General features: G+C 33.4%; 1 protein-coding gene across 2 annotated transcripts in view; it reads left to right on the plus strand.

Moving 5' to 3' along the window:
• Positions 1–22,865, plus strand: part of STAT4 (signal transducer and activator of transcription 4) — a 133,011-nt gene extending 110,146 nt beyond the window's left edge. For both annotated transcript variants that reach the window (XM_074302830.1, XM_074302831.1), the window contains exons 15-24: positions 6,201–6,284; positions 8,856–8,954; positions 14,403–14,538; positions 17,178–17,230; positions 17,692–17,786; positions 18,091–18,227; positions 18,605–18,796; positions 19,948–20,014; positions 20,655–20,763; positions 22,565–22,865. In XM_074302830.1, coding sequence (XP_074158931.1) covers positions 6,201–6,284; positions 8,856–8,954; positions 14,403–14,538; positions 17,178–17,230; positions 17,692–17,786; positions 18,091–18,227; positions 18,605–18,796; positions 19,948–20,014; positions 20,655–20,763; positions 22,565–22,591 — 999 coding nt within the window. In that variant the 3' untranslated portion in view covers positions 22,592–22,865. The remainder of the gene's footprint in view (positions 1–6,200; positions 6,285–8,855; positions 8,955–14,402; positions 14,539–17,177; positions 17,231–17,691; positions 17,787–18,090; positions 18,228–18,604; positions 18,797–19,947; positions 20,015–20,654; positions 20,764–22,564) is intronic.
• The last annotated feature ends 2,986 nt before the right edge of the window (positions 22,866–25,851 follow it).

Below are 25,851 nucleotides of genomic sequence, written 5' to 3' on the forward strand. Positions count from 1 at the left end.
TGGAGAACAACGTCAAATACTTACTGGGAAAATCTATAGACCTGGAAAATAGATCTAGGAGAGATAATCTGCGGATTATTGGACTTCCAGAAAACTATGACCAAAAAAAGAGCCTAGATTCTATTTTACAGGAAATTATCAAAGAGAACTGTCCAGAGATAATAGAAACAGAAGGGAAAGTAGATGTGGAAAGAATTCATCGAACTCCTTCTGAAATAGACCCTAAAAAAAGAACACCACGGAATATTGTGGCTAAGCTGCAGAATTACCACACAAAGGAGAAAATCCTGCAAGCAGCTAGAAAAAAACAATTTAAATACCAAGGTGCCACAATAAGGGTCACCCAAGATCTGGCTGCCTCCACATTAAAAGATAGAAGGGCCTGGAACCTGATATTCCGAAAGGCAAAAGATCAAGGACTGCAACCAAGAATGAACTACCCAGCTAAGTTTAGCATCTTTTTCCATGGAAGAAGATGGTCATTCAATGAAACAGAGGAATTCTATATGTTTCTAAGAAAAAAACCAGACTTAAACAAAAAATTTGATCTACATCCACAAGACTGAAGAGAAACAGAAAAAGGTACACAGAACCCTTGAGAACTGTAACTTTGTTGTGGGTATATAAAAAATACTCAAGGATAATTTGATTTTACTGATATAAAAGAAAAAAAGGGGGGTGTGGTAAAGGGAAGGAGGTCGGTTCAGAAAAAGGGGAAGGAGTGATAAAAAGAGGGAAACTACATCCCAGGAAGAGACATAGAAAATACACCATATCTGAGGGAACTTAGTGAGGGGGAGAATCATTGTGTGAATCTTACTCTCATCAGAAGAGGCTCAAAGAGTAAATAATTAACATATTTGTTTTTCAGAGAATTTTCTCTCACCTCATTAAAAGGGGGGAGAGGAAAAGGGGAAAGGAAAAGGAGAATAAGTGAAGGGACTTGGAGGGAGGAGGGAGGGATCCTAAAAAAAAAAAAAAAAAAAAAAAAAAAAAAAAAAGAGGGAGGGTTGCGCGTCACAAGGGGGGTCTGTAAATTAAATATCGGGAAGGGGGATCAGGGGGGTCAAGGGAAAAAAGTATAATCTGGGGATAATACGATGGCAGGAAATACAGAATTAGTAATTTTAACTGTAAATGTAAATGGGATGAACGATCCCATCAAACGGAGACGGATAGCAGATTGGATCAAAAAGCAGAACCCTACAATATGTTGCCTACAGGAAACACACTTAAAGCAGGGAGATACATACAGAGTAAAGGTAAAAGGTTGGAACAGAGCTTATTATGCTTCAGGTAAAGCCAAAAAAGCAGGGGTAGCTATCCTTATCTCAGATCAAGCAAAAGCAGAAGTAGATCTCGTTAAAAAAGATAAGGAAGGAAACTATATCCTGCTGAAAGGTAGCATAAATAATGAAGCCATATCAATACTAAACATATATGCACCAAGTGGTATAGCATCTAACTTTCTAAAGGAAAAGTTAAGAGAACTGCAAGAAGAAATAGACAGTAAAACTATAATAGTGGGAGATCTCAACCTTGCACTCTCAGATTTAGACAAATCAAACCACAAAACAAACAAGAAAGAAATTAAAAAAGTAAATAGAACATTAGAAAAACTAGGTATGATAGACCTTTGGAGAAAACTGAATGGCAATAGGAAGGAATATACTTTCTTCTCAGCAGTCCATGGATCCTATACAAAAATTGACCATATATTAGGACATAAAGATCTCAAAATTAAATGTAGGAAGGCAGAAATAATAAATGCCTTCTTCTCAGATCACAATGCAATAAAAGCTACATTCAGTAAAAAGTCAGGGGTAAATAGACCAAAAAGTAATTGGAAACTGAATAATCTCATCTTAAAGAATGACTGGGTGAAAGAGCAAATTATAGAAACAATTAACAATTTCACCCAAGATAATGATAATGATGAGACATCATATCAAAATCTTTGGGATGCAGCTAAAGCAGTAATAAGGGGAAATTTTATATCTTTAGAGGCTTATTTGAAGAAAATTGAGAAAGAGAAGATTAACGAATTGGGCTTACAACTTAAAAGGCTAGAAAAAGACCAAATTATAAACCCCCAACCAAAAATTAAACTCGAAATACAAAAATTAAAAGGAGAAATCAATAAAATTGAAAGTAAAAAAACTATTGAATTAATAAATAAAACCAAAAGTTGGTTTTATGAAAAAGCCAATAAAATAGATAAACCTTTGGTAAATTTGATCAAAAAAAAGAAAGAGGAAAATCAAATTGATAGTCTTACAAATGAAAAGGGGGATCTTTCCACCAATGAAGAGGAAATTAGAGAAATAATAAGGAGTTACTTTGCCCAACTTTATGCCAATAAATTTGATAACTTAAGTGAAATGGATGACTTTCTCCAAAAATATAGGCTCCCTAGATTAACAGAGGAGGAGATAAATTGCTTAAATAGTCCCATTTCAGAAAAAGAAATAGAACAAGCTATTAATCAACTCCCCAGGAAAAAATCCCCAGGGCCAGATGGATTCACATGTGAATTCTACCAAACATTTAAAGAACAATTAGCCCCAATGTTATATAAATTATTTGAAAAAATAGGGGATGAAGGAGTCCTACCAAACTCCTTTTATGACACAGACATGGTACTGATACCTAAACCTGGTAGATCGAAAACTGAGAAAGAAAATTATAGACCAATCTCCTTAATGAATATTGATGCTAAAATCTTAAATAAGATATTAGCAAAAAGACTTCAGAAAATCATCTCCAAGATAATACACTATGATCAAGTAGGATTTATTCCAGGAATGCAGGGCTGGTTTAATATTAGGAAAACTATTAATATAATTGACCATATTAATAATCAAATTAATAAGAACCATATGATCATCTCAATAGATGCAGAAAAAGCATTTGACAAAATCCAACATCCATTCCTACTAAAAACTCTTGAGAGTATAGGAATAAATGGATTATTCCTTAGAATAATCAGGAGTATATATTTAAGACCGTCAGTAAGCATAATATGCAATAGAAATAAACTGCAACCTTTCCCTGTAAGATCAGGAGTGAAACAAGGTTGCCCACTATCACCATTACTATTCAATATAGTACTAGAAACGCTAGCCTCGGCAATAAGAGCCGAGAAAGAGATTCAAGGAATTAGAGTAGGAAATGAGGAAATCAAACTATCACTTTTTGCAGATGACATGATGGTATACTTAGAGAACCCCAAAGACTCTGCTAAAAAGCTACTAGAAATAATTCAAAATTTCAGCAAAGTGGCAGGATACAAAATAAATCCACATAAATCCTCGGCATTTTTATATATCACTAACAAAATGCAACAGCAAGAGATACAAAGAGAAATTCCATTCCAAACAAATGTTGAGAGTATAAAATATTTGGGAATCCATCTACCAAAGAAAAGTCAGGAATTATATGAGAAAAATTACAAAACACTTGCCACAAAAATAAAATCAGATTTAAATAATTGGAAAGACATTCAGTGCTCTTGGATAGGCCGAGCGAATATAATAAAGATGACAATACTCCCCAAACTAATCTATTTATTTAGTGCTATACCAATCAGACTCCCAAGAAACTATTTTAATGACCTAGAAAAAATAACAACAAAATTCATATGGAAGAATAAAAGGTCAAGAATTGCAAGGGAACTAATGAAAAAAAACTCAGAGGAAGGTGGTCTAAGTGTACCTGATCTAAAGCTATATTATATAGCAGCAGTCACCAAAACCATTTGGTATTGGCTACAAAATAGACCGGTAGATCAGTGGAACAGATTAGATACAAAGGACAAAAAAGGGTACATCTATAGCAATCTAATCTTTGACAAACCCAAAGATTCCAACATTAGGGATAAAAATTCATTATTCGGAAAAAACTGTTGGGAAAACTGGAAATTAGTATGGCAGAAATTAGATATGGATCCACACTTAACACCATATACCAAGATAAGATCAAAATGGGTCCATGATTTAGGCATAAAGAGGGAGATAATAAATAGATTGGAGGAACAGAGGATAATCTACCTCTCAGACTTGTGGAGGAGGAAGGAATTTATGACCAGAGGAGAACTAGAGATCATTATTGATCACAAAATAGAAGATTTTGATTACATCAAACTAAAAAGTTTCTGTACAAATAATACTAATGCAAACAAGATTAGAAGGGAAATAACAAATTGGGAAAATATTTTTAAAAACAAAGGTTCTGACAAAGGTCTCATTTCCAAAATATATAGAGAACTGACCCAAATTTATAAGAAACCGAACCATTCTCCAATTGATAAATGGTCAAAGGATATGAACAGACAATTCTCAGAGGAAGAAATTGAAACTATATCCACTCACATGAAAGAGTGTTCCAAATCACTACTGATCAGAGAAATGCAAATTAAGACCACTCTGAGATACCACTACACACCTGTCAGATTGGCTAAGATGACAGGAACAAATAATGACAAATGTTGGAGGGGATGTGGGGAAACTGGGACACTAATACATTGCTGGTGGAGTTGTGAAAGAATCCAGCCATTCTGGAGAGCAATCTGGAATTATGCCCAAAAAGTTATCAAATTGTGCATACCCTTTGACCCAGCAGCGCTACTACTGGGATTATATCCCAAAGAAATACTAAAGAGCGGAAAGAGACATATATGTGCCAAAATGTTTGTGGCAGCTCTTTTTGTTGTAGCTAGAAACTGGAGGATGAATGGATGTCCATCAGTTGGAGAATGGTTGGGTAAATTGTGGTATATGAAGGTTATGGAATATTATTGCTCTGTAAGAAATGACCAGCAGGAGGAATACAGAGAGGGTTGGAGAGACTTAAATCAACTGATGCTGAGTGAAATGAGCAGAACCAGAAGATCACTGTACACTTCAACAACAATGCTGTATGAGGATGTATTCTGATGGAAGTGGAAATCTTCAACATAAAGAAGATCCAACTCACTTCCAGTTGATCAATGATGGACAGAGGTAGCTGCACCCAGAGAAGAAACACTGGGAGGGGAATGAAAATTGTTAGCACTAATATCTGTCTGCCCAGGTTGCATGTACCTTCGGATTCTAATGTTTATTGTGCAACAAGAAAGTGATATTCGCACACATGTATTGTACCTAGACTATATTGTAACACATGTAAAATGTATGGTATTGCCTGTCGTCGGGGGGAGGGAATAGAGGGAGGGGGGGTAAATTGGAAAAATGAATACAAGGGATAATATTATAAAATATATATATATATATATATATATATATAATAAAAAATATAATAAAAAAAAAAAAAAAAAAAAAAAAGATCATAAGAATTAGGCCCAGAGAACTTGGAAATAACACAACTAATAGAGGAAGAAATTTAGCACTAGAAGTCAGCAGTTATTTAGAAAATTCTTCCTTGTATCAAAATCCTATTTTGAATATGTTTGTTTTTTCAAAAACTTTTCCTCTATTTAGCAAACATGAAAAAACATCTTGTAATAATTCTTTCCATAGATTCAGTATTGTGTATTTCTCTAGTCTTCTTGTTTCCAGGACAAGTGATTCCTAGTTTCTTTGACTTTTCATAATAAATTCATTTTAAAAACAGTTTTGCCCTCCTTTAGCTCTTAGGACTTGTCTCCTAATAGACAATGAACTCAAATTGGACTGCTGCTGAGTAGGAAGGTGATGTAGGCTGGAGAGAGGAGTCCAAACTCACTTCCCAATTTCCCCATGCTAGACTTCTCTTAATTCATCATCAGACTTATTACTATAACAAATTTATTAATACTCAAAAATCTCTTTCTGCTGTACTTATAAAAACCTTGTCTTATAAAGGAATATGTACAATAACTGGATTTCCAGCTGATATTTAATTTAAATTTAATTTAAGATTTAAATTTAAATTTAGATTTAATCAAAGACGATAGTTATTTATCTTCAGGTAGAGTCTCCTGCAAGAAAATAGGCCAGAAAATGGAAAAACCTGAAATTATTATGTTTTTAAGATTTTGATACCAAAAAAATCAATAATCATTCTTCTTAAAAAGTACACAAACAAAAAAAAAACCTCTCACCTTCCTAAATAATTTAAAGAAAGGTCTTTTTTAGGTTATACATTTAACTCAACCTGTGTGTTTTATGTTAACAGACTAAAACTTACTATGTTTATAAATTTAAGTATGTTTTTCCCCTCAGGGTCCTCATATGGTAACTGAAGAGCTTCATTCTATAAGTTTTGAAACACAGATCTGCCTGTATGGCATGACCATAGATTTGGAGGTGAGTATTTGCAAGGAATATTTTCCAACAAACAGCCATAAAATTTTGGGACTTTGTGGGATTTTAGAAAATACCTGGTCTTGCCCTTTCATTTTAAGAAGAAGAAACTGAGGCCCAGAGAGGTAAAAGTCATATAGATCTTTGGGAACATTTTTTGAATTTGTTTAAAAGGTCAGGTGGCTGGCTCAGCAGATAGAGCATCAATCAGCCCTGGGGTCAGGAGGACCTGAGTTTAAATCTAGCCTCAGATACTTGATACTAACTAGTTGTGTGATCCTGGGTAAGTCATTTAACCCCAATTTCCTCATCCCCCAGAAAAATTGTTTAGAAAAATGAATCTTCTTCAATTTGGGGCTGCTATGTGTTGTATTATAGTTTGAGATCTGAATATAATTTGGATACCGTTAGCCCCCCTTCCTTCCCACTTTGTTCATTACTTCCATTGAAATTTTTAATTTTTTATTCCTCCAGTTGAATTTCATTATTTTTTTTAGCTCTCCAAGGTGATCCCTTGGTAAAATTATTGATATAAACCCAGTCTGTGACAATTACTAGCTGCATGACCATGTTTACGTACCCCCAAAGAACTCTGTAAGATTTAACTGTTAAGCCAGAGAAGGGTTTCTAAATTGTATTGATGGAAGGAGTTCCCAACTGTGAGTTCACAGCTTATTCACGTATTTAAATCCTCCAAATAGCCTATGCATATTAAGTAAATATATATTTTATATTACTGAGTAAATGGAGACTTGCATTCATATTCTTGGCTTTGCTGTGATATTAACAGCCTATTATGAAGGTTCTTTAGAGATTTATATGGCTCATAAAAGTTCATTCAAAGTAAAGGGATGGCTAGCTATCCTTAAACAAGGTCATAAAAATGGTAGTCTTCATTTTCATAACTAAGAATCCAGAGGGATCTAAGAATTCTATAATGATAAAAGTCATATGACCAAAAAATTCATGGTTCATTGTTCCAAAATCTTCATAATTTTCTTCATTTAAAATCAATGAGGAAAGAATTAAGAAAAGTTTTGAAATGTAAGTGAAAAGGAGACTTAAATTAGTCAAGATTTTATGTTTTGGGAATTTTATGTATTCATCTTGATAGTACCACCTTGCAATAGGAGGAATCTGCTATGATTTGTTTTCTTTTTACCAGTATGCATCATACACACATTTGTTCCTAAGATTTACCTCGAGTCTATTCTCAAATACTAAAATGTTACTTCAATATGTTATAATCATTCTTTTCATTGGCCTTAGTTCTGATAGAACAGAAAAATATACTTTAAATATAGCTATCAATAATTCACACATATAGTACTTTTGAATTTTAATGCACTTTCATATATATTATCTCATTTGATTTTCACTACACTATAAGGTGAAGTAGTGAAAGTGTTGTTATCCCTTTTTAAAGAAGAATCTACTGAAGTTCAGGGAGGTTGTGACTTGCCATAGTGACGGGACTAATAAGAGGGCAAGGCATGGCTAGACAAAAGTTTGTTTGAAAAAAAAAAAGATCCAGGAGATTTTATAAATTGCAAAGTCAATATGAATCAATCATGAAAAAAGGATTAGTTCTGCAGGCAGGAAGAGAAGTCCAAATCCAGTCTCACATAATTACTTAGCTGTGTCATTTAATCTCAGTCGGCCTCAGTTTCCTCAACCTAAAAGAGAGAATAATAATTTACTGGCTAGGGTTGTTGTAAGGATAAAATGAAACCATATTTGTAAAGTTCTTTATAACCTTAAAGTATGATATAAATACTGAATATCATTAAGTAGCTAAGAAAACTAATGCAATTTTTGGCTTCTAAATCATGGTCAGTGTCTAGGACTAGAGAATCAATAATCCAGGCCTGCTCCGCACTACTCAGACCAGAGCTGGAATGTTGTATTGAATACCTGGCACATTTTTACAAAGACATTGATAAACTGGAGAACATCCAAACATGGGAACGAGAATAATTAAATGTTCCTATGATCATGTCATATGAAAATAGATTAAATTCACAGGAAATAGTTTGAAAGAGAGAAAATTTTAGGAGGACATTATAGCTGTCTTCAAACATTCAAAGAGATGCCATATGGAAGAAATATTTAATATCCAGCTTGGTTCCAGAATGTAAAATTCAGATCAAAAAGGTAAATTTAGAATATAAGAAAAAATTCCCTAATAATTAGACTTACCCAAAAGTTAGATGGTATGCTTTGGCGGGGCTCTCCTTCCTTGGATATTTTCAAGCAAAGACTGAATTATCCCTTACTAAGTGTACTCAAAAGGGTATTCCTTATTCAGGTATGAGTTGGAATAGTTGTCCTCGTTGGTCCCCTTCAATTCTGAGATTCTATAACTCTAGGAAAGACAACATTTAAATTTCTTACTGGCTGACACCAATGCCTCCAAATTCCTAGTGAAATGCTCTTTGATGTATTGTTTTCTCCAACAGTAAGATTATGGACTCACTGGGCAAAGTTTTTTGAGAGACATTATACTAGCAGTTTTTTCAACATCAATAAATGTTAGATCCTAATATCTTTCTTTACATGTCTTCTTTTTAACAGACAAATTCATTACCTGTTGTGATGATTTCCAATGTTAGTCAATTACCTAATGCTTGGGCTTCTATAATTTGGTACAACTTATCAACCAATGATTCTCAGGTAGGAAGATGCTACATATTTATATTCCTTTATTTCTCTATAATTACAATGTATTTCCTTTTGTACAAGTAGTCTGTCAATGTTTAAATACCTACTGTGTATCAAGCATTACATAAAGAGCCAGAAATACAAAGAAAGGCAAAAAACAACAAACAACCACAGCTAGTTTCTGCTCTCAAGGAGCTCACAATATAATTAGGAAGATTGTATACAACTATGTACAAGCCAGATATGTGCGTGTGTTTATTTATAAACATATACATATATACACATATATAGATAGGGATATTGGGTTATCTCAAGGAGAGTGACTAAGATCTAAGAGGATCAGGCAAGAGTTCTTGCAAAAAATGGAATTTAGAAGAGAGGTTAGAGCTGAATAAATAAATCTAAAAGTCATCTGTATAGAGATGACCTTGGAAATCATGGGAGCTGATAAGATCACCAAGTGAAATAGAGAAAGAGAAGAGAACCTAGCAGAGGCTTTGAGGACCTTCACTTTTAGTGGATAAAATTTTTATGAAAGAGACTAAGAATTGTCCAGATGGACAGAAGGAAAATCAGGAGAGAGAGGAAATATCATAAAAACCTTGAGAGAAGAGAGGATCAAAAAGGTCAAAGGCTGCAGAAATGTCAAGAAGAATAAGCAACACATGTATATGGAAAGAAATGCTTTCAATATAGGCACTTTTAATGGATTTCCACATTTGTATGTATATATAAATGTGTGTATATAGTATGTATATGTATACATATAAATATTTGATTGCACATATTTTCTGTAGTTAAATTTTTATACTTACTTATTTACAGTTTGATTTTTCAGCACTCCCAAATATTTCCAATAATTTATAGTATGAATGGACTGTTTCTGTTATTGTTCAGTCATTTCATTCATACCTAATACTTCATGACCCATTTGGAAGATTTTCTTGGCAAAGATACAGAGTGGTTTGCCACTTTCTTCTCCAGCTCATTTTACAGATGAGGAAACTGAAGCAAACAGGATTAAGTGATTTAGCCAGGGTCACATAGTTAGTAAGTATCTAAGGACAAAATTGAACTCAGGAAGATGAATCGTCTTCATTTCAGACTTGATTCTTTATCCACTGTGCCACCTAAGTGCTCTTGAATGGACTGTATCTACTGCTTCTAAATAGTGATCATAGTATCTATCTTATGCCTTGAGTATTGCTGCATGATCCATTCATTTGGAGGGAGGACTTAAGTTCAATCCATTTATTCTTTGACAAGTCATTTAAATTCTCTGGAACTTTCTAGATGACACATGTGCTCTGTCTGTTTTCATAAGAACTAACTTTTCCTTCTGGATGAAACAGATCATTTTGCTCCATGCTTCTGGCACTAGCCAGGGAATGACTTGCATGTAAGTTCCATACAGCACAATTTCTTTGCACTTTGCAAAATTTCTTTGCACTTTGTTGTTCCTCCTCCCTAAGGTTTATCACTAGTCTCAATTCCCCTGCTCACCCAGCTCCTGGAAACCTGCTGAGTTTCATAAGTAGCTGTGAGGATCACTTATGATTCTCAATTAGCCACTGAAGGCAAGGGGTGGGGCTCTACAAGCACAGAAAATCAAGAGATCATAGTACAGGTAAATTAGGTCCATACTGCCTGAGTTTTTCTGCCATCTAGTGGTTATCAAGGATTTCTAAGAGATAAGTTAGACTAGAAAAGCCTCAGAGGCTATGATGAAGGGAATTTCTGATTACTCCCTTAAAAGAGAAGAGATTAAAGAAGGGGTGATGTGTCTATTACTCCCTTAAAGGGGTGACATGTCAGTCCTTTAAGAATGCATTTTTTTCTGTCTCTTGACTACTAAATAATCAGATTTTTTTTTGTTAACTTCAAATAGTTTGTCTAGTTAAATTGAAATGAGAAATCCTTTGTAAAAACAAGAACTATTTAATTTAGAGAAAATGCCATTTACTGTGGCCGTCCTTCCTAACTTGGTCTAATCACTGAAGATAAATTTTTGAATAAAACTATTTTTATATTTTTCCACTCTATCTATCTGTACAGGAATTAGAGATAAATTAGAAGTTTAATAATAGTTGCAAATGGAAAATGAATGGAAAATATTTATTATATTTTTATAGTGTACCAGACTCCCCTGGGGATACAAATGCAAAAATTAAAGATATCCCCAAGAAGTTTTTGTTCTAGTAGAGGAATTAAGACAGTAAATCAGTAAACACTTTTTAAGTGCTTATCACAACAGAAGTAAAAGAAGCATTTGTGAATATAAAGAAAGACAAAAGGCATTGTCTGCTCTCAAGAAGCTTACAATCTAATGAGGAAAGTCAATAAAAAGAAGAGGAGGTATCAAGGAGGAAAGGAAAGAGTACCAAAGGACATGATGAAGTCCTACAACCAGTTGGGAAATCATGAGTCCTATCCTTAAATAGAGGATCTAGGAAGAGCACTGCCCTCTACATCTATCCTCAATCTTCTCCAGTCATGGAGGATGGGGCCCAAGGGATTAGGGCACATATAAGGGTAACATACATTAGAGAATATTGGCTAAGGAAGGGAATTTGAGTCTGAAAATCATAATACTGACAAGTAGAGTCAAGAGAGATGCATGAGTCAAAAAAAAAAAAAAAAAAGGTCTAAAGGAATGCAGCCTATAATTATAAATCTGTAACTTTAACATCCTTTCAGTCCCTAGGAAGAATAACAGGACTCTCAGGGTCGGGCATTTGAATTAAAGGTTGTGGGGAGTACATTGTAGACCATGTTAAGTACTGTTAAAATAAAATTTTAAGTTATCTACCATACCCCAACCCCCCAAATAAGTTATTTCTTACATTCAATAAACCAAGGGGATTTAACAAAGGACTTTTTTTTTTTTCTCTCAATGGCCATGTGTAAGGCAGGGTGCTAGACCCCTTACCCAAAATGATTACTCAGAGGCATTTTCAGATAAAAACAGGAAACATTTATTTGGTCATTGTAATGAGGGAAAGGAAAGGGGGAACCCCATTTGTCGGCGCATAGATACCATGAAGCACAGTGTCCTCTGTAAAATGAATTTACAGGCCCGAAAACCTAGATTGATAAATAAGAGATTTATTGTAGGAATTTGGAAGTAAAGCTCAGTTAGAAAAACACCAGGGCCAAAGGTGGCTGTTGGCAGGCAGGGACCCTTACATGGCTGGAAGAATACCATGTGTTGACTGGGAGGGCTCCTGCAAAGAGGGCGTTCCAGCTTATTTCTTTTATACCCAAAAGATGATGGGCGGTACCCAGTTCTGGCGGGCTTTTCAGTTAGCCCAGATCAGGTGAGGGTTGGGGGAAGCTGAGCTGAGAGTGGGGGGCTGGACCCGGATATTCAAAGGGTGCCTTTGACCAGGATTTGTGAATCAAGGTCAGTCATGGGTTGGGCAATTAGGAATCTTAAAGGGACCCCAACCCTCATCACTTGCAAGGAAAGGTCCAAGCACTCCAGCTGAGCAGACACAGAGCCTTTCAGCTCCCATTTCCCAGAATTGTACCTAGCCTAGCAAGCCAGAAATGTTGAATAGGTTAAATAGCAAAAGATTTGGATTCTTTGGATAGGCTGAAAAGGAAGTAACCATTGACCAATGGTCAGCAATGCTGTCTACTTCTTGTGGGGTAACTTCCTGAAGCTTAGGCCTAGGGTCTGAGAATTGGGAACATGCTGACTTCCTGAAACTTAGACCTAGGGTCTGATCCACCCCATGTTTTTGAGAATTCTTCGCCTGGTCTCATTCTGTCATATAGATATAATTTTGGGCTTAAGCCAAATCTTCTGCCCCTGAGCTCATTATTATAATTCTTTGTTCCCACATATAGAAATCTTGCATATTAGTGTCCTTTCTATCATTCGACCCATGTAAAATTCAGCAAACTATACTATTCCAGTTATTGATCTTGATTTTCTTAGTACTCCCCTCCTTATTTGTCTCCTTAGTTATAACCTTCTTTCTTGCTCCTCAGCTTTATTGTTTGTTTATTCTACTATTGTTTGTTGTTTTTTTTTTTCTTGAAATAACACTTTTTTTCCTCAAGAAGCTTTGCTGGCAGAAGTACCCGGACACCAATAAGTAAAAATCAGATAAATATAAATGCAAAATACAAATATAAAGATATAAATAAAAACTAAGTAAAAATAAAAGTATTTTATGAATTTCATATTTATAAACTATTTATAAAATATTATCTTATACATTTTTGATACTTACTTATCAATTTACATGTGCATTCCTCCTCCTGAAGTGACATCCTCATTTAGCTTTGAAATCTGGTGTCCTCTCTTGGTCATATCTTCTGCTTTTTTGTTAGTGAGAATGAAACAGTCCAGAGACATTTTTAACCAGAGGTATGTCAATATCATATAATTCAGACATACAACAAGCCAGTATTGTATTCAATTGAGATCACCACTTTGATGGACAAAGTTATCCACTTACTTGAATAAATTGATTAATGGTAAAAACAAAAACAGAAAAAACCTGTGATGACACAAGCATTTAGATGTTGGATGATAAAACTCTGGAGACAAGGCACTTTCCTGGAGGTAAGTGAGTTTTGTACCAAGACTTTGTAGATGAGGAAAGGGGAATATTGTAGTATATAATTGTGATAGACTATTATAGTGCTATAAGAAATGATAATCTCATTGATCTTAGAAAAACATGGAAAGACTTGCATGAAATAATGTAGAGTAAAATGAGCAGAACCAAGAAAATATCACATACAACAATAGCAAAATAATTTTAAGAATGACTTTGAGTAAATAAATTATTTTTACTATTATAAATACTGAATTAATTATAAAGGACAAAGGAAGAAAGATGCTGTATCCAGATGCTGTATCTGTATCCAGAGAAAGAACTGATAAATTAAAGTATATATAGAATAAATATATATATATATATATGTATATATATACATATATATATGTATGTATGTATGTATGTATGTATGTATGTATTTTTGTTTTATTGTGGCCACCTATGGAGGAAGGGGAGGAAGAAAGAAAAAAAAAGAAATATACATGATAACTTTATTATAGATTTTAAAAAAATAACAAGGTGTACATGTGCAGTTTCATTGCAATCCTCTTTTTATACTCTTATAGAAATGCTTATTGTATTATAATTATACTTATATAACTAATTATGTACTTATGTTTATATGATTAAAATAATTTTTAAAAACTTTTTTAAAAGAAAGAGAGATGAGAGCCTAACACAAATAGTCAGATAAGAAGAGAGGAAATGAAGCTGCATTTTCCATTATTGCATTGCTGTCAGGAAGCCCAAAGGTAACTGAATCTGAGGTCATACTTTTTGATAGGCTTGTTAGGAAGTGTTATCATATGTGACTCCCCTTTTACAACTTAAAAATTGCAATATTAGGGGCCTGTTTAACATTGGTATAATTATAACTCTGTTCCAGAATTTGGTTTTCTTTAATAACCCTCCAACTGCTGCTTTGAATCAGTTATTAGAAGTACTGAGCTGGCAATTTTCATCATATGTTGGACGAGGTCTCAATTCAGATCAACTCAATATGTTGGCTGAGAAATTGGCAGGTAAGTGTTGTTTGAGATAGAAAAACCTCATTTGTTTTTGATGCTTGGTGAATTAAAAATCTGGTCTATCCTGGGATTCTCATATTTGTGCTTTTCCCAATGAAGTCTAGGAGGAAGCAAATAACCTGACCTACATAAGATAGATGGCTGCATTAGTTGCACAAAATATATGTTATTTAGAAACAAAACTACCTAGCAGCTAATTCAGTATAGGAAGAATACTTTTTCCTAAGAAATTTTAAAGTTTAATTGTGAGTTTGATCCACTTTACAAACTTGCTAAAAATCATTACCAATTTATATAATTAGTCTATTGTATATAACTTCTTGTTTAGAAAGGTAAGTTCTCAAGGTAAGCCTCATAAACAACTTCAGTTTTAAAACTGAATGGGGACTTCAAAATAGTTGACATGAAGTAAAGCTAAACATGAGAATCCAAATCCATATAAATTAACAATATTGGAAGTAGCAAGATGGAAAACGCTTTTCACCAAATAGTAACTTTCCTTTTTTTCTTAACTTTTAATTTAACCTTTCTTGAATATTATAGTTGGCAAGCTCTTTGTAAAATTGAACTGCTGCTGCTACTTTTGTTATTTTTAATCTTTTGACAGGGTTATCATATCCATACAAAAGAATATGGATTATTTAAAGGAAAAGGAGTTAATGGGAACATATTTCTAAATCATATATGTGTGTATGTATAAGTGGATGGGTATATATACACATATGTATATATATACATGTATGTATGTATGTATATATATATATATATATATATCACCCAAAAAAATCATTATCCCACCAAAGAAACCCCAAATTAATGAAGTTATGAAATAAAGTAATTATCAATTAATCAGATGTCTGTTTATTAAGCATCTATTACGTGCCAGATACAATACAAGTACAAAGAATGAAACAATCCTTATTAGAAATGCACTATGGTATCATAGATAGGAAGCTATTTACCTGGAGCAGAGTTAAGATCTAGATTCAAATTCTACCTCAGATATATACTATTTACATGAATATGGACATTCCACTTAACCTTTTAAGTATTTAAGACAGATGAGTTCCTGAATATACCCTCTTACTCTCCTTCCATCAAGGAAGTCTCCAAATCAAACATATTCCATCATGATAATATCACAGGTCCAGAATTTCAAACTTTGCTACTATTCATATGATCAATGAAATGTTGATACAAGTTTAGAAGAATGGAAACATAATTTGCAGCTTTATTCAGAAATATTCCCCTATTATATTATTAGATTAAGCCCTATTTTTAAATTTTTTGATTTAAGATGGAAACTTTAAATGTAGAAATTTATCACTGTGGCTTGTGAAACATGAAATAACTGAGTGAACAAAGATTTGAGCTTCTGATTATATCAATTTATTAAGCAATACATGCCAATAGCTTAACAAATTGGAGCTGGTTGCCTTCTTCAGCTTTGGCATTGGATCCTGAATGCAAGGGGAGAGAGGTTTTTACGCATTAAAAACCATTAATCAAATATATTAATTAAAGTTCAATTAAATTAAAATTAAATTAAGAGAAAACAATTATTAGGATTTTAAAAATCAAGTAATCTGATTTCTAAATTCAAGAAACATTAAGGAGTTTCTCATTTGGGGGAGATGAATAAGTACAGTTCCCTAAAATCCAAAAAGGAGGTATTTCCCCTCCCATCAAATATTTGTATTCAATCAAAGAAACATGGAAACAATAAGTGATGGACTAGTATGGGACCAGTTTTTAGATAAGCCTTATGGGTTGCCTAAGATGTATAATTGTGAGAAAACTTTCCATGAGTCTTTGGATCTGAATAGGTTTCTGATCAACATAATCTAGGCTCTTGTTAAGGATCTCAAAGCTGCAGGAAGATAGACCCCAACCATGCAGGGTTAAGTTCAAATGTTGCAATCACATTTTTCTCAGAATTCCTGCAGAATAAAGTTTTCTTACATGACAAAATTGGACTAGATCCATAATTCCATAGAAAAGGAAGCTAGCTCTGGAATTGAGTCACAAAATGGAGTCAATGTGGTTCACTCAATTCCCATTATCATTTGCGGTTGTAATCCCTTCAATTCCCTCATCATTAACATTTTCTAATATGAACTCTCAGCCACAGCTCAGAAAGCTAAGTTATTCTTGCCACTGTTCCCCAGACAAGCCTTGGTTATTCCCACCTCCGTACTTTTCCTTTAACCATTTATCCTATTCCATCTGGAATGCCTTCCTCTCTGCCAATACAAATGCTATCCATTTAGCAGTTACTCCATAAATGTTTATTGATTGAATTACATTAAACACTATGTCCCACAATGGCCTTCTCTTTCTCTGAATCCTAAGAAGTCTCTACCACATAATTTAATATATGAGTATGCCCTGTTTCATGTTCTCTCTTTTTCAAATGCATTATTTTGTCCCTCAAGCTAAATAGTAAATTCCTTGAGGGTTGAAATTCATATTTCTTTGGCTTTTAGCATAAAACACAAGTTAGGTTCTCAATAGATTCTCAACATTATAGGCTTATTGAAATGAAGTAAAAAAAAAAAACAAATTTAGAGAAAAAAATCAGAAGTATTTCATGAACAAGAAAATTTGGATTATTTTCTCTTCTTTAATTTTAGTGCAACAAGCCAGCTACAATGATGGTCAGCTCTCTTGGGCAAAGTTCTGCAAGGTAAGGACAAAAGGAAAAGTTATACTTTATCTGGACTGTTCAGCAAAGGGGTAGAGGATGGGGATAAGAGGTGGGGGTAAGGAATGGGGGCCAGAGCAGGAAGCTCCTACTTCTAAGTATGGCTCCAACATTTTACTAGTTTTATGGCTGTAGATAAATCAATTAGTTTCATTGGGGCCAAGATTCTTCAATAAACAGGGAGAATTACAATTTATTTACTCACTTCCAGGATATTGTAAGGAAAGTATTTCATCATCATTATCACAATCCCATACCATGACATGAAGTTTTAAGAATTCTCTAGATAAATATATTCTCAAGAGAAACTCTAAAAGATTCTCCAATTTAACAAGAAATAAAATACAAACTACATGAAATAAAATATGATGATTTATGTCTTACTAATGATTCTTATAAAGTGATCATCATATCCCTTATTTATTTGTTTTTTATGAAAATAGGAGCACTTACCTGGCAAGGCATTTACCTTTTGGGGATGGCTTGAAGCAATCCTGGATTTAATAAAAAAGCACATTCTTCCTCTTTGGATTGATGGGTAAATCATGTGCTTTTAATATTTCTATGAATGTCAATTTTTTTCTGAATGTTGTGTTATTTGTTCTTTGACACATGTCTAATCCTATTGAAAAAAAGAATTCTTGATCTCTTAAATTATGTAAATCAAAACCTATTTATAGTAATGTTCATATGTATGCTTAAGAGAATTTTAGTTGTGAACTATGTTGAATATGTTCAAAAACACCTTAAACATTTTGGCTTCATGGATGCAACAGATGATGTATCTAGGTAGATGTCATGGTTTTTCATCAGGTAAATACATGAACTAACTATTCTTTCAGGTACATCATGGGCTTTGTAAGCAAGGAAAAGGAACGGGTCTTGCTGAAGGACAAGATGCCAGGAACGTTTTTATTAAGATTCAGTGAGAGCAACCTTGGAGGTATTACCTTTACATGGGTGGACCAGTCAGAAAATGGTATGTCACATGTTTTCTGTTTCTCCTAATGTGTCATTAAAATAGCATTTTCTTAGAACTTCACTGCTAATATTTGGGGATTTAAGACTACTACATATGTGTTTATATGTGATAGTGGTTGTTTTTAAAATATCTACAGTGAATTTGTATATTACCTACTAACTATTCTGATTTGGATGGGAAAACATGAATTTATAATTGTCCAAGTTAAAACCCCATATTGGTGCCATCTGTAAAATGTCTAGTCTACAGAATGTCTGGAAAAACTTTATATCCAGTGACGTGCAGATGATATGAGCAGAAACAGCAATAATCAAGGACAATGTGTGCATACAGATGGTGTTTTGATTAACTTCACCTGCCTTTTTTCCTTTCAGGAGAAGTTAGATTCCATTCTGTAGAGCCTTACAATAAAGGTCGTTTAGCAGCTCTGCCATTTGCTGACATTCTTCGAGACTACAAAGTTATTATGGCAGAAAATGTTCCTGAAAACCCATTGAAGTATTTGTATCCTGACATTCCCAAAGATAAAGCATTTGGTAAACACTACAGCTCTCAGCCAAATGAAGGTTAGCTTCTATTTACTTTTTCTTACAGAATTTGAAAGATAACTCATGTCAATGGAAAACAATAGAAACATCTTTCATGTTTGCATCAAGCTTTTTAAGACCAAATGGAAAAGCAGATTTTTGTTTTCATTTCTATTTAATCATCTTTACAAAAATATGATACACCTAAATATTGAAAATGGAAAATAATATCATGACCTCTTCTATAGGGATTTCATAGTCTGTGAGAAGTGGAAGGAATCTTTAAAATCATCTAATCCAGTCTCTTCATTTTACAGATAAGAAAGAAACGGATTCTTTGAATTGTACAAACGTTTTTTATGTGGACCAAAACAATGTGTACAATAAGACTGTAAAGCTGAGGCAAAATCAGTATCAACAGTTATTGCTTTGAGGGAATTGCCTACATTGGTTATTTGAGTCAAGGAATAGCAGCCAATAATATTTGAACTGCCACCAAACTTGCCTATAGGGTTTGAGAATGCTCTATAACAACAGTCCTCAAACTTTGGGGTTGTAAGACTTTTGTTATATTGCTAAAAATTATTAAATACTCCAAAGAGATTTTCCTTATATGAAATATATATATATATATGTGTATATATATATATACAAACATCCACATAATGTGTATGTACATATATCAGTATTTATCTTTAAGTTTTTGTATTATGATAAACTTGAATTTGACCTCATGGAACCAACAAAAGAGTCTTGGGGGTTCCCAGCGACCCAGATCACATTTTGGGAATTGCTGATCTATAACATGCTTGTGACTCAATTTCCTTCTATGTAACCTTGATACTATATGAGTCTATGTCACAGAAATTTTCAGAATGACAAAGTAATAATTATAAAAGTTTTGAAAATGTAACCAAAACTACGGGGGCATGTTTAAACCTAGGGAAAAATCCACGGTCTTTGAATCATGTGCTTTATTTTGGTAGTTGTGATTCAAAACTATTCTGAAAGTCAACGTGATTGACTATTAGTAAACTGTTCAAGTGATATTTAAGGATTAGCACTAGAAATTCACTGTTTGTTCCACTGAATTAATCTAATCATATGACTTCTTTTAAATTGTTAATATCTAAAACTGTAAATTTATTTCCATGTTTTTTTTCTAATGCTGTTTCTAATTTTGTCCCCAGTTTCAAGACCCACTGAGAGAGGTGACAAGGGTTATGTTCCCTCTGTATTTATCCCTGTCTCAACAATGTGAGTGAGTCATTATAATAATCACATATGAAGTATTTACCATTGCTAAAAAAAATAAATGTTTTTCCTTAGAAGCACCTGAGAATAGAACTATATCTATATTTGTGGACATATATATCTATATCTATAATTGTGGAGAAAACATTTTATGCACATCTCCTTGGAATATAATGCCTAAAGGTAAGCCTAGTGTAGAAAGAATCAGCCCAAGATTTCATCTCTCAGAATCTTTTAGAATATATCCTATGTCATCATTTTTGGTCATGATGGTGATGCTTTATTCTTGACAAGGACCAATTCTATCTCATAATTAAGGTATAAAGTCATCATTCCGTATGTCATATATTGTCATTTAAGTTCCATGTTCTAATATAAATCGAGAGGCAGCTAATCATGCTGAGTAGAAAGTCTTGAAGCCAGGAAGACTTGGGTTAAAGCCTTCGAAACATGCTTGTTATAAGGTAGTCACTTGAGCATTAAAAACAAGAGTTTCCTCACTTGGAAGTTCCTTGTACTGATGAATAACAAATCTGTGTCAAGTGATGCATCTCAGTGTTAAACATATATAGAATCTGCCAGATAACACTTTAGAATAAAGTACAGTGATCATTTAATTTCCAAATTTGTTTTTTTCTCTAAGCCGAAGTGATACCACTGAGCCGCACTCTCCATCAGACCTTCTTCCCATGTCTCCAAGTGTATATGCAGTGCTGAGAGAACACCTGAGTCCCACAGTCATTGAAACTGCTGTATGTATCAATTTCTCACTTCTGAACAATTATCTTTCAAATGCAGTAGAATGTTCAAAAAAAAGAGAGGTTGAAGTTCTTCCCTGGGCAATGCTAAAGCCAAACCTTTGAATAAACTCACATGCATGATATGAGGTATGAGTCATGAATATGCTGGCACCCTCTCCTACATAGTCAGTTGCTAAATTTTCAGGGGGAGCATTTACATGTTGGAGATCCACAAATGTTACAAATCAGGGCTTAATTTTTTATTTTGTTGATTGACTATATTTAAGAAAGTGAGGGAGAAAATGTGAATAAATATAATAAACTTAAAAATGTTTTTCTGGATTGACAGTTGTTAAACATATACCAGCACACCAAGGGGATGTGACTAATTCAAAATCAGTTTCTGTTTCAAAAACAGAAATCTCTATTTCCTTTTATTTTGGTGATTTGAAGTTCTTATCTTGAAGGCCACCAGAGGGCAATATGCTCATTCCTACCACTCCAGCCCATCCTGCTAACAGAATACTCTAGCTGAATATTTCTAAATCGAGATTGAACCTCCATTAAGAAATTTAATTAGCAGGATTGGAGTGGGGAGAGGGATTGGATGGGTTTTTTTTCTTCCCCTGATTATTGTGTTCTAGGTCCTTGAATTTAATACATAAATGTCACATTGTAGAAGCTCTATAAACAGCAGTCTGGAGCCTGAATAACATATTTTGAACATTGAATTAATTATTAGTCAATCAACAGCATTCATTAAGTACCTATTCTGTGCCAGACACCATATAAAAGAAAAAAAAAGAAAGAATCCCTCATCTAATATAGGACAAGTCTTCACTTGCTATTTTTTCCCCATATATCCCATCTCTCCTAAGATCACCAAATTCTAATGTATGTCAATAGGACACATCTCTCTAAGACTAGATATTTCCTAACAGTTGAAGTTAGAAATTTGCCATGTTTCTTATTCAGATAGTTAATGGCCATAAAAATCTAAAAGAGACCTTGATTTTGCCTTGTTTTTATCTCTGCTCTCAAGGTGATCTATAATTAAACCATTCAGGAACATTTCCTGGAAGGAACAATCCACACTATTTGAGTCTCAGTTTCCTCATGTGCAAAATGAAGGGATTAGACTTAGTCCAATTTTCGGTGTCTCTCATAGCTCTAAATTTATGATCCTATTATTTGTTCAAATACTAATCCTTTGTTAATTTTTCTTGCAAGCATAAGTTCCTCTTCTTAAAAAAAAAAAATCATTAGGTTGCACAGAGAATACAAACCTCAAGAACAACAGCACAGATTTAATATGAAAAACAAATAAATCATTTTTAACTTCCCACATAAACATTTTAAATTTTGTCCTGAAATTTCACAGGACTAAAATTCATGTAATTAAAATATTCTCCAACATAGAAATGATCTCAGATAACGGATTCCAGAATCTGTTATTAAGAATCCATCTGTTTAAGAAACGAAATATTTGTTTCCCGTGAGGTTTCATCTCAATCCTATAGAAGTAATTGCTTACTGTACTTTACTCTGCTAAAATTTACATCTATTTCCTTTTATTCTTTCCTTTACAGAGAATAATTGCTTAGCATATTCTTTATAAGGGTGATTTGTATTCAAAATTATCATAGCAATTTTGTTAACATTGAAGACACTGATTCCTTTTATAAATTGTTTCCAGAAATTTTTACAGTGTTTAAAAGAAGGCCTTTATTAATTTCATAAAATGGTTCAAAAAACATGAATTTTTTCTGTGAAATGACTCTGAAAATTAACAATTTTTGTTTTTCATTTCTAGATGAACTCTCCATGTTCTGCTGACTGATGAGATGTTTTTTGATGCCTAAGAGAAGAAGGAAATTTTTTAAAATAATATTTTTCTAAAATGCATCTGAATATATTTTTCAATAACAATTTTACAGTTCCATAATTAAAGAATTCTTGGAAGTAGCTGAGGTATAGAACTTCCCTCACCAATATGGCTCCCAAGATGAGAGCTACACATTAGAAATGTTGGAAAAACAAATTTCAAATGAGCAAACGAGATGATATAATTTTAAGAAAACAGAGTGTTAATACTATAAATTGTTCTCAGTGTAGTATTGTATGCCCATCCACTTATTTCTGCTTCTTTTTCTTTCATCAACCAATTAGCAAAGCATTTCTTTTTTGTAAATAGTATTCTTTTTCAATTACATGTAAAGATAGTTTTCAACATCTACTTTTCATAAGATTTTAAGTTTCAATTTTTTTCTCCTTCCCTCTGTCCTTTACTCCTTCCTTAAGGATGCAAACAATAATGTAAATGTACAATCTCATAAACATATTTCCACATTAGTCACGTTGTAAAAAAAGAAACAGAACAAAAGGGAAAAGACACACACACACACACACACACACACACACACACACACACACAATGAAAACAGTATGCTTTGATTTCATTCAAACTCCATAGTTCTTTCTCTGGATGTGGATAGCAGTTTCCATCATGAATCTTGAAATTGTCTTGGGTTATTAAGTTGCTAAGAGCTAACTCTATCAAAGTTGTTCATTGCATAATGTTGCTGTTTCTGTGTATAATATTTTCCTGGTTCTGCTCACCACTCAGCATGGAAGTTTTTCCAAATATTTTCAAAATTTTTCTGTTCATCATTTCTTACAGCCCAATAATATACCATTACATTCATATATCACAACTTGTTCAGCTATTTCCCAATTGAAGGGCATTCTCTAAATTTCCAATTCTTCGACATCACAAAAAAGAGATGTTATAAATATTTTTGCATAAATATTTTAGGATCTCTTTAGGATTTTAGGATCTGAGAAGTAGTATTGCTGGATCAAAGAGTATATATGCAGTTTTATAACCCTTTGAGCATAGTTCTAAATTGTTCTCCAGAATGGTTAGATCAGTTGTCAACTTCACCAACAATACATTGGTGATCCAATTTCCCAACATCTTCTCCAGTATTTATCATTTTGTCTGTTATATTAGCCAATCTGATAAGTGTAAGATGTACCTCAAAGATATTTTAATTTGTTTTTCTTTAATCAATAATGATTAAGAACATTTTTAATATATGTCAAGATATTAGGAAACACCCTCTTTTCCAAAGCTAATCTTCAGCAAGTAATAAGGCCTCTTATTGGCATTAAACTATTTTTTTCTTTACAAATTTTTTTACAAATCTCCCTCTGGAAGATCTCAGCCACAGCAAAATTTCATAATTGTTTCATGTAATTATTGAATTGCTTTGACCAATGCCAGTTGTTCCCAAAGATTGGAGAAACATCTGCTATATCCATGTTCTACTCATGAAACCCTGTTATTAATCAAATTTGTCTCATTGTTGCTGTCACCCTTCATTGTCAGGGTTAACAGCTCACTGTGCAACCATTGATATAAGTATTGATATTTGGCCATAAAGCAGCCCCCCTCCCAACTAGGGGCAGGGCCTTATTACATCTTCTTGCTTGCAAGCCATTTCCTTCACTTTGAAGTTAAATTTTTGTTTCATTTCTTGAGAACTTCCCATATACCAAGCACTGTGCTAGACACAGGGAGAAAAAAAGTTATATTATCTTCTTTTCAGTACACCTGTTGGCCCAGGGGTGCTAACATTAATTTGAGCTGTATATTATTTCTCTACCCTACAAGAATTTCAAATGTAGGATTTTCTTTCCTAAGTCTACATTTGTCATGGTTTTAAGACGGCAGAATGCAGACAGTTCTCAATGGCCTATTCTCATGTTTGTTCTGAATCAGATTACAGTTTTTATTTGTTATTAGAGTAATAACTACAACTACTAGTTGTAGGGTAGAATAAATATAGATCATAGTTCAACCCTAGTCTCTAAGATGAATTTTTATTGTGTCTGGACTTAATTAGTCAATGCAATTGTGCTTTTAATCCCAAGATAAAGCACCATTTGCTAAAGGGGTACTTTCTAAGGTCTAGAAGTGCTCTATGGGATCTATCAGATAACTTTATTGAAGGAGATTGTTCCAGCAGCACAGTTTATTAATTAACTTGGAATGTGATGGCCAACATTCGGCCCCCACTTTTTCCAAGTCCTATCATGATTTATTTTTCTAAAAAGTTAAATATGGGCGAAGTGTTCAGTATCAGCCATTTCATTTGTTTGGAAGTATTTGAGAGAGCAAAAAAAAAAAATGAAGTTTACATTTTAAAATTTTATCACATCCTTATCTATTTAGCTAATTTTTTTCATTTATTTTTCATTTGTAGAATCCTTGGAAAAAATGTTAACCCAGTTTTGCATAATTATTCCAGTTGGAATTTCTATGTAGGGGATGAGGTATAATTTCTCTAGGAATTCAAAACATAGATATCAATGTACATATTTTTCTACTGTTTGTAATATATATTATTTCAAATATAAATAAATATTTTGTTTTTAGGATATGTTATGAATGGTGGAATCTTTTTAAAATTAAAAAACAAATTGCTCTACCTAATTGATCTGAAAATCAGTCTGCTTCCCATTCAAGATATCAAGTACTTAAAAAGAAAATGTAGGCACATGGATCTATTCAAAAGTCAAGATAACAAAGGAGGTCCCTTTTAAAGTATAATTGACTGAATTAGCAGCATCTCTCATTTCTGACAAAAGCCTGTATCTCCTCCTTATCCAACACATTTAGTTCTGTGTAGAACCAATCAAGATTCTCTCTGACCCACTGCTGTGTCAGGATTCCGAACTGTAGCTGGAGACCACTTCAGCTATGGATCATTGCACAATCTGGGTATAAGGTAGCCACTCTGCTCCATTAAATGCTTTATATTAATTAGAGTGGCAATATTTAATAATGCCTCCTAAATATCTATACTATTGATCATTGTAATATAGCATTATAGTAATTCTAGATCATAGGTTTAAACCTGAAAAAGACCTCAAAGACCATTTACTTCACAACTCCCTCCATTTTTCAGAAGAAACTCAAATCAATTTCACTCTTCCTACTGACTCTTCAATTAATTTGTTATTAGTATAAATTGCAACTAGGTGACTCAGAGGCTTGAGCACTAAGTTTAGAACCAGAAAGACCTGAATTCAAAT

The sequence above is a fragment of the Sminthopsis crassicaudata genome, chromosome 3 (assembly GCF_048593235.1).
Source record: "Sminthopsis crassicaudata isolate SCR6 chromosome 3, ASM4859323v1, whole genome shotgun sequence".
Lineage (NCBI taxonomy): Eukaryota > Metazoa > Chordata > Mammalia > Dasyuromorphia > Dasyuridae > Sminthopsis > Sminthopsis crassicaudata.